Raw genomic sequence first — 19,080 nt, forward strand, 5'->3', positions numbered from 1 at the left:
CAGCACCAAACAAACACACAGAATGTTTACATCACAGTTCATGTTTCATTCTTCCTTTGAATTGTTTGCTTTCTGATTTCATCAAACTCATGTTACCTAAAGATACGACACAAAGCAACACATTTGATAAAATGTGTCTAAGGTGAAGTCTCAGTGGTCTGAGACCGGTCTCAGGTGAGTCCACCTGAGAGGAGGGTGACCTCATGACCAGAGGGTGAATAACATATAAAAGTGTTTATCAGTAAGCTGTCTCCTTGATGATGTTGGTGGACAGCGTGTGGCTGCTGGAGATGCTGATGGAGTGGCGGGTCAGGGGGTGGGCGTGTCTTCGAGCTGTGTGGCGGCAGGGCAGGCAGGGGTATCGCAAGGTGGCGAAGAAGATCTGTCGGTAGTTTGCTGACACCAGGTTGTAGAGGATCGGATTGATGGCCGAGCTGACGTAGAACAGGACGTTGGTCAGCATGTAGAAGTAGTGATAGAAGTCGTACAGGTCACTGGAACACAGGACAGAGAGACATGTTATCTGTAAAGTATAAAACATATAAATATGTTGAAACTTAAACATGGAACAAAAATATATACATCAAATCTAACCAGAATCAGAATCAGGTTTATTGCCAAGTAGGTTTACACATACAAGGAATTTGTTTTGGTGATTTTGGTGCAAAACGATTAACACAGAACGAGAATAAAAATAAGTAAAAGACTTAAATAGAATAAGATAAAAAATAAGCAATACGAATAAAAATATAAAAAGCAATACGTATAATACAAAATATGTACAACAGGAGCCGGTTTCACAAAGATAGACTTTGACTATGGCATAGATATAACAAATAGACTTCAGATAGACATCTAAATTCATCGGTTTCACAAAGCAGTTTAGTTCTTCACTATCTTAAGCACTACTTAGACTAATCTATAAGCAAAATTAAGACTGGCCTAACACTAGAAACCACTGAAACCAGCCCCAGGTGTAATTAAAAACTGTGCAGGATATTAGTGAGTGCAAAAAACGTATAATACAATATAAAAGTCCAGTGTGTGTTAATGTAGTCTGTTCATAGTCTGAATTGGAGTCTTAAACATTCGTGCACTGTTGAGTGACTGAGGGGCTGTATGATAGTCCATGTCAAGTGGGGGGGTGGGGGGGGCCTTGTTGACGAGGCTGGCAGCAGAGGGGAAGAAACTGTTCCTGTGTCGGGAGGTTTTGGTCCTGATGGAGCGCAGCCTCTTGCCAGAGGGGAGGGTCTCAAAGAGACTGTGTCCGGAGTGAGAGGGGTCGGCCTCGATCTTACCCGCACACCTCAGGGTCCTAGGCAGATTGCAACCAATCACGCTCTCTGCAGAGCCGCAGCGATGTTCAGCTCCCACCTGAGGTCCTGGCTGATGATGGTCCCCAGGAAGCGGAAAGACTCCACAGTGGAAACAGTGGAGTGATGGTGATGGGGGTGGGTGTGGCTGCTGTCTTTCTAAAGTCCACAACCATCTCCACTGTCTTCAGAGCGTTAAGCTCCAGGTTGTTCTCACCACACCAGGTCACCAGGTGGTCAATCTCCCACCTGTAGGCAGACTCGTCCCCACCAGAGATGAGTCCAATGAGGGTGGTGTCGTCCGCGAGCTTCAGGAGCTTGACGGACTGATGACTGGAGGCGCAGCTGTTGGTGTACAGGGAGAAGAGCAGAGGGGAAAGAGCGCAGCCTTGAGGGGAGCCGGTGCTGATGGTCCTGGAGTCAGAGACGTGTTTCCCCAGCTTCACGTGCTGCCTCCTGTCGGACAGAAAGTCTGTGATCCACCTGCAGGTGGCGTCGGGCACGTTCAGCTGGGAGAGCTTGTCCTGAAGCAGAGCCGGGATGATCGTGTTGAAGGCAGAGCTGAAATCCACAAACAGGATCCTGGCATAGGTTCAAGATTCAGGATGTTAATTGTAACTCCAGTTACAAGTACAATGGTGTGAAATGGTGAAATACTAAATATAGAGACATAAAATAGATTGAAACAAAAAATGATAATAAAATAAGGAAGCAGTAACGAAACTAATATAAAATAAAAGTATTATTAATAATAAGGATATTTGAGAAATATAAACATGTTTCTAGTGTATACATTATAAGGCAATATTATGTACATGTAAGGCAGAGGTCTTGGACATTCAAGAGAGAAGTATTGCACATTCGTGAGGGTATTGCACAGGGGGTTTAATTGCACTTGTGTTGTTTTATTTATTTAAAAGTCTGATGGCCTGGTGGAAGAAGCTGTCCCTCAGTCTGCTGGCGTGTGCCTTCAGGGACCTCAGGGGGTCTGTGACGTTCTCCAGTTGTGAGAGCACCAGGCGCTCAAAAGACTTCATTACCACAGAGGTCACCACCAGGAAGAATGTAGTAATATAATAAGTAATACTGACTGATCAGTGTTTGGTTCGCATGGCTCTGATCAACACCAGGTCCGCTGTAAATAAGACTTTCATTCTAAATGACTTTTTTACCTTGCATTCTTTGGATTTTCTCCCTTTGACTGAAACCTGGCTGAAGCCATGTGAAAACAGCGCCTTCTCTGAGCTCCTCCCACCCAGCTGTTCTTTCTTCAGCTCCCCGCGAGTTTCGGGGCGAGGGGGGGGGGCTTGCTGCTGTGTTCAATGACAGTTTTAAATGTAGGCTTCTTCCCACAGATACATACTCCTCTTTTGAACTTCAACTGTTTGTGGTGGAGTTCGCAAGTCCCGTATTGTGTGCTGTTGTCTACCGCCCTCCGAAATATAATAAGGACTTTATTCATCAGTTTTCAGAGTTTTGGCAGACATTCTCCCAAAATATGATAAGCCCCTGATTTGTGGTGATTTTTATGTTCATGTTTGTTGTCCATCTGATCAATTTGCCACTAACTTCAAAAGTCTGTGGGCAACTTTTAATTTAATTCAATCAGTGGATAAACCAACACACCATCTTGGGCACACCTTAGACCTTGTTATTTCGCTCGGCCTCTCAGTCTCCCTCAAAGAGATTTCGGAGACTGCAATCTCAGATCACTTCCCTGTTATTTTTAAACTGATAGCCCCCCAATCAGTTAGCGAACCTCCTGCTCCATCCTATCATCAATTGGTTTGGTTACCCCTCTCTGTCCTGATAACTTTCTATCCTCCCTCCACTCCACTTGCGCTGGGATTCTGGACTCTATTGCCCCTTTTAGGCAAAAATCTGCCAAGTCAAGAACGGATCCCTGGTTGAATGACACCACCCGCGCCATCAGGCAACGTTGCAGGCAGGCTGAACGCAGATGGAAGAAGGACAAACTACATGTGTCTCTGGAAATGTTAACAAACTCCCTTGCTGATTATCAGAGGGCTGTACGAGAAGCAAAAACTCAGTACCTCTCTAATATTATTTCTAGCAGCAGTCGCTGTCCCAGGGTGTTATTTAATACAATTAATGCTGTTGTCAACCCATGCACTTCTGCTGTGACTGATGTCTCAACCGCCACTTGAGAGAATTTTCTTTATTATTATTATTCTTTATTTCGTTATTTTGTTGACAAAGTGGATTCTGTCAGACAAGACACCAGTAAGAGTTTTAATATGAGTTTTAATAAGGATTTGCTTGTTGCCCCAACTCATTCTGCTGTGTTTGAACAGTTTGAGTTGGTTTCTCTCTCCTCTCTCGGTGACGTAGTGAAATCTTTAAAACCTACAAATTGCCCATTGGATATTGTCCCTGCCAAAGTGCTGAAATTGGTTTTTAATACTGTGGGGCCTAGTCTTCTGGTTCTTATTAACACCTGCCTTAGATTAGGAGCCATCCCAGCTGCCTTTAAACATGCCGTGGTCAGGGACCTTCTTAAGAAGCCTAATCTTGACCCCTCAGTGTTATCAAATTTTAGACCTGTTTCTCATCTGCCCTTCTGGTTTTAGAAAAAGTTGTTTTTAAACAATTACAGTCCTATCTGGAAAACAACTCTGTTCTAGAGAAGTTTCAGTCTGGGTTTAGGTCTCGTCACAGCACTGAGTGGATGCCAAGTGCCCTGTTGTCCTAGTGCTGCTTGACCTCACGGCAGCCTTTGACACGGTGGACCATTCAGTCCTTCTGGCCCACTTGAACAATTATGTTGGCATCCACGGCACTGCTCTGAAGTGGTTTACATCTTACTTGTCCAGTAGAACCTTCTCTGTTATGGTTGGTGACTTGCCCTCTTCCAGTGCTCCTCTCTACTGTGGGGTCCCACAAGGTTCTATTCTTGGCCCTATTCTCTTTTCATTATATATGTTGCCACTTGGGTCAATTATAGCTAGGCACAACCTTTCTTTTCATTGTTATGCAGATGATCTACAAATCTATCTGCCAGTGAAGCCTAACAGTGACAGTGCACAAAGTTCTTTGTTTGCCTGTATTGCTGATATTAAGCAGTGGTTGGCCCAACATTTCTTCATTTAAACGATGATAAGACGGAATGTATTGTGTTTGGGGAGACTGCGACAGCTGGCTTTGGCACCTTGTTTTCAAGGCTCAGTCCAACCGTCAGAAATCTGGGAGTAGTTTTCGACAGACAATTGAAGCTTAACAAACAAATCGACAATGTTGTCAGCACTACTTTTTTCCAGCTACGTCTCCTAGCCAAAGTTAAAATGTTTTTAAGCCGTCACGACCTTGAGAAAACCATCCATGCTCTAATCAGTTCAGGATTAGACTACTGCAATGCACTTTATGTTGGCATCTCCCAGTCTTCTCTTAGTCGCCTTCAACTTGTGCAAAACGCTGCTGCTCGTCTCTTAACCAACACGAACAGACGAGAGCACATCACTCCTGTTCTTAACTCCCTTCATTGGCTTCCTATCCATTATAGAATTGATTTTAAACTTTTAATGTTTGTCTTTAAAGCTCTTAATGGCCTTGCCCCAGCTTATTTATCTGAGCTTTTAACCGTTTGTGAGCCTGGTAGAGCTTTGAGGTCGTCTAACCAACTTCTGTTGGAAGTGCCCAGGTCAAAATACAAACACTGGGGTGACCAAGCCTTTTCTGTTGCTGCTCCCAGGCTCTGGAATAAGCCCCCCGCCGAAATGCGTCTTATTTCTGACCTGGGCCTCTTCAAATCTAGACTGAAAACCTATTTATTTAGGATGGCTTTTAATACCCAGTAGTGTGGTGACACTTTTACTGTCATTTTTATTTTATTTTATTTTATTGCTTGTATTGTTTGTATTGTGTTTTTTATTGTTTTTATTTATTCCTTTTTATTTACTATCTATTGTAAAGCACTTTGGTCCACCGAAAGGGTTGTTGTAAAGGGCTGTATAAATAAAGAACATTTACATTTACAATACACAGGTATTATTATAAAAGGTAGCATAGTAATAATAATAATAATAATAATAATGTGTATTAATTAAAGCTTTTACATGGAAGTAATCCCACTTTATGGTGCTAACATGTCTGCAGTGGCTCAGCAATGTTAAAAGTTATAGAGTATGTTGTATGTTATATGTTTAAGTTAGATTTTAAATGTTTTATGTTAAATTATATATTAAATGTTATATTTTACAGTTATATGATTAATGTTGTGAGTGAAAAATTATTTTTGCGTTAAATGTAAAATTTTTGTTAAATGTTATGTTTTACATGTTAAATGTTATTGTGTTTTGTCGTTTGTTATGTCGTACTGTGAAACGCTTCGGATTTAATCTTCAGAACGTCCATTTTCATTTAATCTGTAATCTAATAAGGAACTGGCATGTCTTATTCTATAAATAAACCTTTTCTCTTAAAGAGGTTATGAGAAACATTTATTATAATGTTAGTGTTTGCCCTGCACTGAGAGAGGTTCAGTTTATTGTGTGCTTTTAACTGATATGACTCAGTGCTTCTGATTTACTGATGAAGAGGAGGAGGAGGAGGAGGAGGAAATTAAGATGCTCAGCAGGAGAGGAGGAGACATTTAGGATTTAAGGATTACATAAGAACGGCAATGTGAGGAGCAAAGGAGAGAAACTAGAAATAGATTTTAACTTACAGTAAAATAAAAATAGAAATCAACAAGGTCAGAGGAGAAACTGAAGAAGGAAAACAGAGTTTAAACAGACACAAAGTTAAAAGTAAAATGTATTTTTTGAATAACATAAAACATGAAATAGCGTTGGAGCTTTAAACTTCAGTGTATGTGAACAACTGAACTAAACACAGATGACTTCCCCACTTTAAAGAAGCACAGATGTTATCATCTTTGGTTGTTCAAGCTAAGTCAATTCAAACTGAAATTCAACATTTGGCTTTCATCAAGCTAGCATGCTAGGCTACCTAGTGTTAATGTATGAAACATGTAAAGGATGATATTAAACGTTTTAATGTATGAAACATGTAAAGGGTGATATAAAACGTGTTAATGTATGAATCATGTAAAGGGTGATATTAAACGTTTTAATGTATGAAACATGTAAAGGATGATATTAAACGTGTTAATGTATGAAACATGTAAAGGATGATATTAAACGTGTTAATGTATGAAACATATAAAGGGTGATATTAAACGTGTTAATGTATGAAACATGTAAAGGGTGATATAAAACGTGTTAATGTATGAAACATATAAAGGGTGATATTAAACGTTTTAATGTATGAAACATGTAAAGGGTGATATAAAACGTGTTAATGTATGAAACATATAAAGGGTGATATTAAACGTTTTAATGTATGAAACATGTAAAGGGTGATATAAAACGTGTTAATGTATGAATCATGTAAAGGGTGATATTAAACGTTTTAATGTATGAAACATGTAAAGGATGATATTAAACGTGTTAATGTATGAAACATGTAAAGGGTGATATTAAACGTTTTAATGTATGAAACATGTAAAGGGTGATATAAAACGTGTTAATGTATGAATCATGTAAAGGGTGATATGAAACGTTTTAATGTATGAAACATGTAAAGGGTGATATAAAACGTGTTAATGTATGAAACATATTAAGGATGATATTAAACGTGTTAATGTATGAAACATATAAAGGATGATATTAAACGTGTTAATGTATGAAACATGTAAAGGATGATATTAAACGTGTTAATGTATGAAACATGTAAAGGGTGATATTAAACGTGTTAATGTATGAATCATGTAAAGGGTGATATTAAACGTGTTAATGTATGAAACATGTAAAGGATGATATTAAACGTGTTCATGTATGAATCATGTAAAGGGTGATATTAAACGTGTTCATGTATGAATCATGTAAAGGGTGATATTAAACGTGTTAATGTATGAAACATATAAAGGGTGATATTAAACGTGTTAATGTATGAAACATGTAAAGGGTGATATAAAACGTGTTAATGTATGAAACATGTAAAGGGTGATATTAAACGTGTTAATGTATGAAACATGTAAAGGGTGATGTAAAACGTGTTAATGTATGAAACATGTAAAGGATGATATTAAACGTGTTCATGTATGAAACATGTAAAGGATGATATTAAACGTGTTAATGTATGAAACATATAAAGGATAATATTAAACGTGTTAATGTATGAAACATGTAAAGGGTGATATAAAACGTGTTAATGTATGAAACATGTAAAGGGTGATATAAAACGTGTTAATGTGTGAAACATATTAAGGATGATATTAAACGTGTTAATGTATGAAACATGTAAAGGATGATATAAAACGTGTTAATGTGTGAAACATATTAAGGATGATATTAAACGTGTTAATGTATGAAACATGTAAAGGATGATATAAAACGTGTTAATGTATGAAACATGTAAAGGACGATATTAAACGTGTTAATGTATGAAACATGTAAAGGATGATATAAAAAGTGTTAATGTATGAAACATGTAAAGGATGATATTAAACGTGTTAATGTATGAAACATGTAAAGGGTGATATAAAACGTGTTAATGTATGAAACATGTAAAGGATGATATTAAACGTGTTAATGTGTGAAACATGTAAAGGGTGATATAAAACGTGTTAATGTGTGAAACATGTAAAGGACGATATTAAACGTGTTAATGTATGAAACATGTAAAGGGTGATATTAAACGTGTTAATGTGTGAAACATGTAAAGGGTGATATTAAACGTGTTAATGTGTGAAACATGTAAAGGGTGATATAAAACGTGTTAATGTGTGAAACATGTAAAGGGTGATATTAAACGTGTTAATGTGTGAAACATGTAAAGGGTGATATTAAACGTGTTAATGTGTGAAACATATAAAGGGTGATATAAAACGTGTTAATGTGTGAAACATATAAAGGGTGATATAAAACGTGTTAATGTATGAAACATATAAAGGGTGATATTAAACCCTCACTCTCTCCTCTCTGCATTTCCTGTCTCTCTTCAGCTGTTCAAGTCTTTATATAAATGTTTCTTCTTGGATACAGATGAAGGTTTAGTATTTAACACAGAAACAGGAGAAAACAACGCCTCACACACAGTGAATAAACCTCTGAGCGTCTCCTCACTTACTACAATCTTCTTTATTGATCTGATCTATTGATCCGCTGCTGCCATGGACGAGTCAGTGTGCATGTGTGTGTGTGTGTGTGTGGGTGTGTCTGTGTGCATAGAGCAGCTCCATAAAATGTAAATGAGGGGGGTAGAGAGGACAACAGGGGAAGTATTGAACATGACCTTTTCATTCCACGTACTCAGTTGTTCTGTGGGCTCTGTGTATGTAATGGATGAGGGGCTGGTCTATTCCCTGGATCATTTGGACTCTGATAGGAGTCAGTGAAGCAGCTTAGTTTCATTATAGAGACAGCAGGTGCAGCATATTACAACCTGCAGCTTCAGTGTCATATTTATTATTATAATTTTTATTTATAGTATTATCATATTTATAGTTATCAGCGCACACACACACAACACACATACACACACAGCTAATCTATCTGCACTCTGCAGAAAACACAAACAGTCTGCCTCCTGTGAAACATTTCTTATTCTGGGATTTTACCTCTGATCCTGTTAAATGAAGCTCTGTGTCATATCACATTAAAACCCTAATGCAGTGTGTGTGTGTGTGTGTGAGATTCAAGTTCAGAAGGGAGTCCACACACACACACAGCACACAGCACACACAGTGAGTGCTTATGAGTATGATTATTCAGATTATCTGGAAGCCACAGATAACAGGAGAGATTAAAAAAATGATTTAAGCCTTTAAAGTAAAGTCTTTTATTTTGAAACTGAAACTTTGACTGAGGGACTTTTATTTTGTCTTTTGCCTTAAAGACATTTTTTTTAAAAGATATAAGCCTAATAATATTGTTGCTGCTGAGGTTTCATCAAACTCACTGAGAATAAAAACTGTTCAGTTTTATTAACATTATAACGTAGTGTTAGCATTATCCACTTATTATAGTGACAAGTTAGCACAATACTGCTTTGAGATTTAAACACATCATCATGTATATGAATAAGACCTGTTTGAGTTATACTGAAGTCTTGTTCGTCAGTTATAAATTTAAGTACTAAGAGGTTAAAATTATGACTTGATGGATGGATGGATAGATGGATGATGGATGGATGATGGATGGATGATGGATGAAAAATGGATAGATAATGGATAATAGATGGATAAAGGATTGATGATGGATGGATGATGGATGGATGATGGATGGATGGATGGATGATGGATGGATAGATAGATGGATGATGGATGGAAAGACGGATGGATGATGGATGGATAGATGGATGGATGATGGATGGATGGATGATGGATTGATAGATGGATGGATGATGGATGGATAGACGGATGGATGGATGGATGATGGATCGATAATGGATGGATGGATAATAGATGGATGGATGGATGGATGGATGGATGGATGATGGATGGATAGATGGATGGATGATGGATGGATAGACGGATGGATGATGGATGGATAGATGGATGGATGATGAATGGATGATGGATGGATAGACGGATGGATGATGGATGGATAGATGGATGGATGATGAATGGATGATGGATGGATAGACGGATGGATGATGGATGGATAGATGGATGGATGATGGATGGATAGACGGATGGATGATGGATGGATAGATGGATGGATAGACGGATGGATGGATGGATGGAGGGAAGATGAATGGATAATGGATGGATGGATGGATTATGTCTACCCCAATTTTCTGCTCATGGTGGATTCATGTTGGGTCTCTCTAAATAAAAAAAGAGTACGGTCTACACCTGCTCTGTTCGTAAAATGTCTGAGATAACTTTGCTTATGATTTGATGCCTTATAAATAAAATTAGATTGATTGATGTATGATGAATGGTGAGCAGCGAAAATAAAGTGGACTGAAACATGGCTGCAGAAGGTGAGGCGGCTGCAGACGGTGGGGCAGCCGCAGACGGTGAGGCGGCTGCAGAAGTTGAGGCGGCTGCGGAGGTGAGGCAGCTGTAGACGGTGAGGCAGCTGCAGACGGTGAGTGTGAAGGGAGCCCTGTCTGTCTAACACTTACACTTACACCCAAACATGCACACACACACCCACACATACACATACATACACACACACGCACACCCACACACACATACACGTGTACACATACTGAGCAAAGTGGTTTGTAGGTGGGAGGTTTGGGAATTTTTAGTGAATACTGTGATTTATTTTGGGATTGGCCAATAAATGTATTAATTATTTCACTCTTTTCCTGTTAATAACATTTATTTATCATTACATTCCTATCAATAGCACTCATTAAGTTACAGTATGTAAAGGGGGATTGATTTTGTGTAGATAAGCTGAGAATGTGGATCTGAAGATCAGAGGGGAAGTGTTTACCGGTGTGTGGGGGTAATTAATGGCACCTGTAGGAAAGAGTTAAAGGGAGGTGAATTTCAGTCAGAAGGGGGTTCCTCTCCAGTGCCTAGGGCTGGAGAGGTCAGTCAGGGGGATGTCTCCGTGAGGAGCTCTTCATTAGATTGTTTGATGTATGCTGTAAAAAGCCTGATCTCAGAATAAAAATGATATACTCTGCTACAACGTGGTCCGGAGTTTCCGTCTGGAAAGTGCAGTGTGACAGTGAGGTAGCTGCAAAAGGTGAGGCGGCTGCAGAAGGTGAGGTGGCTGCAGAAGGTGAGGCGGCTGCAGACAGTGACGCGGCTGCAGACGGTGACGTGGCTGCAGAAGGTGAGGTGGCTGCAGAAGGTGAGGCGGCTGCAGTCGGTGACGCGGCTGCAGAAGGTGAGGCAGCTGCAGTCGGTGACGCGGCTGCAGAAGGTGAGGCGGCTGCAGACGGTGACGCAGCTGCAGAAGGTGACGCGGCTGCAGAAGGTGAGGCAGCTGCAGTCGGTGACGCGGCTGCAGAAGGTGAGGCGGCTGCAGACAGTGACGTGGCTGCAGAAGGTGAGGCAGCTGCAGATGATGATGTGGCTGCAGAAGGTGAGGTGGTAGCAGAGCTCCAAGCTGAACTTCTTGTCTGAACGCATCAATTAACATGAAGGAAGAACCAGAGAGAAAGAGTGCAGCGCTGCCATGCTCCTCCCCTTCCTGTCTGACCAGCTGAGGATCAGGCCTCTGGTCCAGTTTCTGTCGCAGCTCAATGATCTCAACAAAGAAGGAAACTGCTGAAGAGTAAAATTTATTTTCCTCTTCATTGTTTTTTTTCATGTAGTGTAACAGAACTCACAGACTGCAAGTCACACCACTAGAAGCCAAATTACATTGATAAAAAATTACATTCATAATTATTATAATAATTTCATTATGAATAATTGCATTAATAATAACATCAAAGTGTGTCCTCTTCACTGTCTCAGCAGGAAGAGAGCAAGGAGAGTTTTCTCAGGACACAGTACTCTGTTAAATCTGATCGTCACCATTTCACTATTGTCCCACTGTCTACAAGTGTTACTGCTGCTGTTGTATTTTATTATTATTTTAAAATATAGTTGTATCTTTTTAAATTGTACAGTAAAATATGTATGTTATGAGAGTTTTGTAAAACTGGAGTCAAAATCTTGTATGTTCACACACACACCTGCCAATAAAGATTATATACACTACCAGTCAAAAGTTTGGACACATTTTCTCACACAAGTGAATGGGAAAGTGTGTCCAAACTTTTGACTGGTAGTGTATGTATACATATATATATATATATATATATATTAAATATTCGAGTTTATGTATTGAGTTCTGTAACTTCATAATTGTGAAATCTTGGAGCTGCTCATCCTGCAGAGCTTGTTTGTAAGAACACTAACATTGCAGACTGATGTAATCAGTGTGTGTGTGTGTGTGTGTGTGTGTGCGCGCGTGTGTGTGCATGAGAGAGAGAGAGAGAGCACACGGTTACTCACTGTGACCAATCAGTGATGTAGCAGAACATGAGGCGGCGAGTGTGATAGGGCAGCCAGCAGACCACAAAGGCTATGACCACGGCGCCTAAACACACAAAGATAATGCACGCAAAGTGATATAAAATACTGTGATCATCCTGTCAATGTTTAAGAAACAGCTTAAAATAGCTTAAAATGTCATAAATACAGATGTATATATATATATATATATATATAGGAAACACGTGTGTGTTTGTGTACATGACATTAATCTTCTACGTACGCAGCACAAGGACTCCGTGGCGGAGCGACTGCGCTCGGTTGGGCTCCACTGTGACGTTCAGGACGGTGGGGTTTCCTCCGACGATGCACACGCGGTTTTCTTGCTCCGCCTCCCGAAACATCCACAGCAGCTGATTGGCTATCACCCCGTTCAGAACAGAAATAGCCACCATGGGGATCACGAAGGACAGGAAGGCGTTCATCTGTTCAGAAAACAGGTGAGACTTCAGAGCTCACATACAGGTAGACATTTTAACAATCACCATTTGTGTTTCCTTACATGAGGTCAGGCCCCCAGCAGAGGATCCTTAGATAAGTCTCTGAGGTCAGGAGATGTTCAAAGCACAGAAAAGGAAATATAAGATAACATTCTGATTTTGATTGTGAACTATTACATGTGTATCAGGAGGTAGAACGGGTCTGGATAGGGCGGACAGGGAATGAAAAGGATGGCGGACAGGGAATGAAAAGGATGGAGGACAGGGAATGAAAAGGATGGAGGACAGGGAATAGTAATAATTTTCTTCACTCTTCTGATGGAACAGAACGGAGGAAGAGACACTTTGCTGACTGATTAAGGCTGAGAGCCAGATGAAGATGAAGATGAAAGGCAGAGAGACAAAAAGACTAAACTTGCAGAGTTAAAAAGCAGATTTTAGACTGAAGACAAAAAGGTGACTGAAGGGAACGAGAGGGTTCTCTCCCTGTGACTGCAAGTTGCAGGGACAAAGGCTCTGACTGTTCAGTTCAGAGTACGCAACCTTCTTAGAGTCGCTGGGTACAGTCTTAGAAACGGTTCCGCCTCGGCACTCTATAGTTCTTCTGGGGGCCTGCCTGATCTGCCTTGCTGGCTCAGCAGGGGAACGCAGGGCTTCGCTCAGGCTGTGTTCAGCAGGGGATGGGAACTGCTGACCCAGACTGAGGTGTTGCTGCCCTGTTGCTGAAGTCCTCACATCTGGTCATTGAGATTATTATGATAGTCATGTATATAACTATAGGTGGTGTGTTGGTTAAAACATAAGGTATGTGCACCTTGTTGTTATACAGTTTTTATACAGTGTGGGCTGACAGTGTGCAACTTTGAATTTAACCATTGACCCTTTTTCCTACAACCTAAGTGAGTCAATCATCACATAACTGTAAAACCTTTAAACTGTACCTCTCTATCTCATCTACATGCTCCCACGTGGTCAAATCATCCGCCACCATGGTCTCAACTTTCACTCCTATGCTGACAACACTCAACTCTATCTCTGCACCAAACAATCCACACAGCTCCCCCCTCAATCTTTTGTCAACTGCCTGCCTGAAATAAAAAAAACTGGATGTCATCTAACCTGCTCAAACTCAACAGCAATAAAACAGATGGTTGTGGGTCCCGAGGCACTGCTCCAGAAGGTTGGAGATCTGCTCCTCTCCGTTGACGGCTGCTCCATCTCTCCATTCCCCGAAGTCCGCGAACCTCGGCATCATCCTAGACTCCACCCTATCTTTCCAGGCTCACATCAAATCAGTCACCAAATCTTTTATACCACCTCGTTAACATTTCCAGACTCCGGCCATCCCTCTTCGACTCTGTTGCAGAGACCCTCATTCATGCTTTCATCACCTCCCACCTAGATTACTGCAATGGAGTCCTGTTCAGGGTACTCAGCAAAGGGTAATATCACGCTGTGAGCCTTTGCCCTGGAGGGGACTTGAGCTTCCCCTTTCTTTTGGGGGGACACATCCTGCTGCTGCTCAGTGCAGACAGCCTTCGATCATAATATGTCCCTCTGGAGATGTGGACAAATCCAAGGTTATTAAATCTTTGGTCCCCTCTTAATCTGATGTTATCACCATTAGTAAAAATATTAATTAAAGCTATTTCATATAAAGTCATTGAATTTTTTTCTCTGTGTGTTTCTGTTTACCACGACGACCATGTTTATTATTTATTTATAAACACAGCGCCTAAAACATGTTCTGCTCTGAATGACAAAAGTTAAACCAGAGGCTGACGGAGGCTGAGAGCTGCTGACGGAGGCCGACGGAGGCTGACAGCTGCTGACGGAGGCCGACGGAGGCCGACAAAGGCTGACAGCTGCTGACGGAGGCTGAGAGGTACTGACGGAGGCTGACGGAGGCTGAAAGCTGCTGACAGCTGCTGACAGAGGCAGACGGAGGCTGACGGACGCTGACGGAGGCTGAGAGCTGCTGACAGCTGCTGACAGAGGCAGACGGAGGCTGACGGAGGCTGATGGAGGCTGAGAGCTGCTGACAGCTGCTGACAGAGGCTGACGGAGGCAGACGGAGGCTGACGGAGGCTGACGGAGGCTGAGAGCTGCTGACAGCTGCTGACAGAGGCTGACGGAGGCTGACGGAGGCTGACGGAGGCTGAGAGCTGCTGACAGCTGCTGACAGAGGCTGACAGAGGCAGACGGAGGCTGACGGAGGCTGACGGAGGCTGAGAGCTGCTGACAGCTGCTGACAGAGGCAGACGGAGGCTGAGAGCTGCTGACAGCTGCTGACAGAGGCTGACGGAGGCTGACGGAGGCTGACGGAGGCTGAGAGCTGCTGACAGCTGCTGACAGAGGCAGACGGAGGCTGATGGAGGCTGACGGAGGCTGACAGCTGCTGACAGAGGCTGACGGAGGCTGACAGCTGCTGATGGAGGCCGACGGAGGCTGACAGCTGCTGACGAAGACCTGGGCAGAAACCTGCCACCAATGAACCACATGGGTTGCTGTGGCTCAGTGGTAGAGTTGATCATCTTTCAAGCGAAGGTCGGTGGTTCGATCCCCAACTCCCTCAGTCTACAGGTTGAAGTGTCCTTGGGCAAGACATTGAACCCTAAATTGCGAGTTGTGTGAATGAGATGACTGATTGACAGTTGGGCACTTTATGTAGCAGCCTCTACCATCAGTGTGTGAATGTGTGGATGTCATATATAGTGGTCACAAAGACGAGAACAGAGACATATAAGTGCAGTCCATTTACCATTCACATGGAACAATATAATTTTCCTCTTGTTTTGTTTTGTTTTGACACCACCAACACCTTCAGTACACGAAGTCCCTGAACTCAACACCAGGAAACACAGACACACACACACTGCTCCGTCAGGTTGATCTTTCCCTGTTGTTAGGTTGTTGTTGTTAGGTGATAGATTTACACACTCACTGTGTATAAATACGAGAGGGACAAACACAGACCTGATTGCATTGCACACACACGCACACACACACGCACACACACACACACACACACACACACACACACACACACACACACACACACCTGCCATGTGCATGTTGTGTTTTGATCAGTGTGTTTCACACCTGGTTCACATGTTTCTCAGCTTTCAGCTTCTATCAGAGAGACGTCTCACAGGAGACGCTGATGTTTGCTTTGTGCTAACAGAGCTGCTGTGAGCCATCTGCAGGCACACAAAGGGTTACTATCCATCAGGTAGTTTGTGCTGTTTGGTTTGTGAACACATGATGAGGTGTGAGGTGGGTTTCACAGGGTGTGTGAGTGATTGGATGGATTGGTGTCACACCACCTGAGACGGCTCTCGTCAAGGTGATTAATGACATCTGCTTAAACTCAGACAGTGGCAGAGTTTCAGTCTTAGTACTACTTGATCTCAGTGCTGCATTTGACACAGCTGACCATAAGATATTACTCCACTGTGGAACAGTACTAAACTGGTTTGGTTCTAACTTAAAGACAGGGACTCCTTTGTGTCTATAGGTAACTTTACACCTGAGCAGAGAAAGATTACATATGGAGTTCCCCAAGGCTCCATTCTGGGGCCTCTTCTGTTTAACATCTACGTGCTTCCACTGGCTCAGATAATGGAAAACAATAAAATTAGTTACCATAACTACGCAGACAACACACAGATCTACATCACAATGTCACCAGGGGACCATGGCCCCATACAAGCACTAGTTAAATGCACTGAACAAATCAATGAGTAATTTTCTTCAGTAGTGTGGAAAACCACTCACCAAGCCAGAAATCTGGGTGTAGTCATGGACTCAGACCTGAACTTTCAAAGCCTCATAAAAACAATTACAATCAGAACACTGCAGCTGATCCAGAACCCTGCTGCTCGAGTCCTCACTAAGACCAGGACAGGAGATCACATCACTCCAGCTCTGAGGTCTTTACACTGGCTCCCTGTCTGTCAGAGAATAGACTTCAAAATACTCCTGCTGCTTTACGAAGCGCTGAATGCTCCAGGGCCAAAATACATTTGTGATCTACTGACACAGTACGAACCGTCCCGACCCCTCAGGTCGTCAGGGACAGGTCTGCTTTCTGTCCCCAGAGTCAGAACCAAACATGGAGCAGCAGCGTTCAGTTTCTATGCTCCGTATATCTGGAACAAACTCCCACAAACATTCAGGTCTGCTGAAACACTCACTTCTTTTCAGACAAGCCTGAAGACTCACCTGTTCACAGCTGCTTTTTATTCAACTGTTTTAATGCTTTTATTTTAATAACTGTTCTAATTATTTATATCTGCACTGTAGCTTTAACTCTTATTTGTTATACTTAATTTCTTCACTTTGCTTTTTAATGTCTTGTTTTATGATGTGTTTCTTTGCTTTTGTGGTTCTGTGTAAAGCACTCTGAATTGTCTTGTTGCTGAAATGTGCTGTATAAATAAACTCCTGCAGGAGATTTAGAGGAGTGCCGACACAGACTCAGAAAACCAGCTCGCTGCTCTACTTCCTGTCGTCAAACTTCTATGAATATCAGGGGCTGTGTTCGGCCCGGCTGTGTCTCCCCTCCATGGGCCTGAAAAACACGTCGTCCCAGCTGACAAAATCTCCTTTTAAACTATTTTATCTATAAAACAAAAGACGTTTTTAGTTTTAGCAGCGCCCCCTGCAGACCTGAATTACTGGATAATAATGCAGCATTTTCTGTTGCAGTTTGCTGTTAATGATCGCAGCTCATTCCTGACCTTGAGTTTGTTTATTTCTGTATTTGAAGGCTGATTCTCCTGAAAACATCTGCTGGGCAGTTACAGAGCGATTGTCCTCTGTCCACTCACTCATTCATTTAGTCATTCGCTCTGTAATCTCTGTAGGCAGGGACATGGATTTCTGGGAAGGCTGTGGGAAGTGTTCTGGATTCTGTTTGAACTATGCTTGTAGTCCGAATAATGACCAATCACGTATCAGCAGGCTGAGGCGTAAGCAAGAAAAACAGGCCGTGAGGAGAGCAAAAGCAGGCGGAGCGATCCGCTGTAATGACATCCCGGCTCCCATCAGCGCGATCTGACGTCGATTTAGCTTCTTATTAATCTCTATAAACAGACATCTGCATGCTAACAGCTAACAGCTAACAATCTGTTCTAGATCTAAAATAAAACTTGAGATGAATTCCCTTGACGCTGTGTCACGAAAGCCGTTCAGCGTTCAGATTTCCCGACTTCCTCGAATGCATCAGATCGCTCCGACCTCCGTTCAACAATCTTCTCATGTTAAAAGTTTTCTTGTCCTCTTGAGGACAGACCTGACAAAGCTTAAATTTTTACTTCTTACTAATCTGCATCATGATGTTGAAATTTGGGCGAAGGTAAGACTCGTTAATAACAAGTCAATCACAAGAGAACGGTTTCTCTTTCTGTAACAACGCAGCACGCGGAAAAGGAAGTCTTGACGGGAAGTCGAATGTCACTTACCGCCCGGCACGATTACCGGTGTTCCCAGAGGCTATATCGTCTCAGAGTATAGCCGATGGGATCCCAGATTGTTGGCTCAGTAAACCTTCACTCAATCACTCAGTCACATGTTCCTGGAGTCTCTGCCTCTCCATAATAAATCAATGAAGGACACAGTGAATTCTTTACATCACACAGCCTGAACATCTCTGTACGTCTCCATGGTTACACGTCCGTTAGTTCTGTTCATGAACACATTCAGCTGCTGCTGCGGTGAAGCACACACCCACACACACACACACACACACACACACACACACACACAAACTCAAAGACAATTTAGCCCCAAACAGCAGAGGAACAACATTAAATTACCCACAGCTTGCCGACATGTTCAGCTCTCTGTGACTTTAATGGATTTTCTTTTTATTGAGTCCAAATTCCAGAGAAGCAGAAAATCTGTTTCTGTCAAAGTCAATGTAATTATGTTTTATTGGCATGAAAGTCAGGACTATATATCACATACAACAATTGTTAACAATATAAACAACAACAACAACATACAATAATATGATAATAATAATAATATTAGTAGATGTTTAAAGAAAGAATCAGTAATTAATGAGTTTAAAAAGCAAATCAAAACAAAAAAATAAAATGAATATAATGGACGAGTCAGTGTGCATGTGTGTGTGTGTGTGTGTGTGTGTGTGTGTGTGTGTGTGTGTGGTCACATCTGTGTGTGTGTGCGTATGCAGCAGTTGATGACAGTATAATTGCACATTAAATAATGTAATGATAAATGGAGATGCCGAGTGTGAGCTGAGCTGACTGACTGCAGGTGTCAG

At 41.8% G+C, this 19,080-nt stretch overlaps 1 protein-coding gene across 1 annotated transcript in view; it reads right to left on the reverse strand.

The window, feature by feature from the left end:
- Window positions 1–238: 238 nt before the first annotated feature.
- ntsr1 (neurotensin receptor 1 (high affinity)) overlaps window positions 239–19,080 on the reverse strand; it is a 36,776-nt gene continuing 17,934 nt past the window's right edge. Inside the window, exons 2-4 of the mRNA XM_069660887.1 lie at window positions 12,572–12,773; window positions 12,310–12,394; window positions 239–494 (exon numbers count right to left, since the gene is read on the reverse strand). Coding sequence (XP_069516988.1) covers window positions 239–494; window positions 12,310–12,394; window positions 12,572–12,773 — 543 coding nt within the window. The remainder of the gene's footprint in view (window positions 495–12,309; window positions 12,395–12,571; window positions 12,774–19,080) is intronic.

This window comes from Semicossyphus pulcher, unplaced genomic scaffold, assembly GCF_022749685.1.
Source record: "Semicossyphus pulcher isolate SPU_LCO1_2020_fin unplaced genomic scaffold, fSemPul1.0.p SCAF_13, whole genome shotgun sequence".
NCBI lineage: Eukaryota > Metazoa > Chordata > Actinopteri > Labriformes > Labridae > Semicossyphus > Semicossyphus pulcher.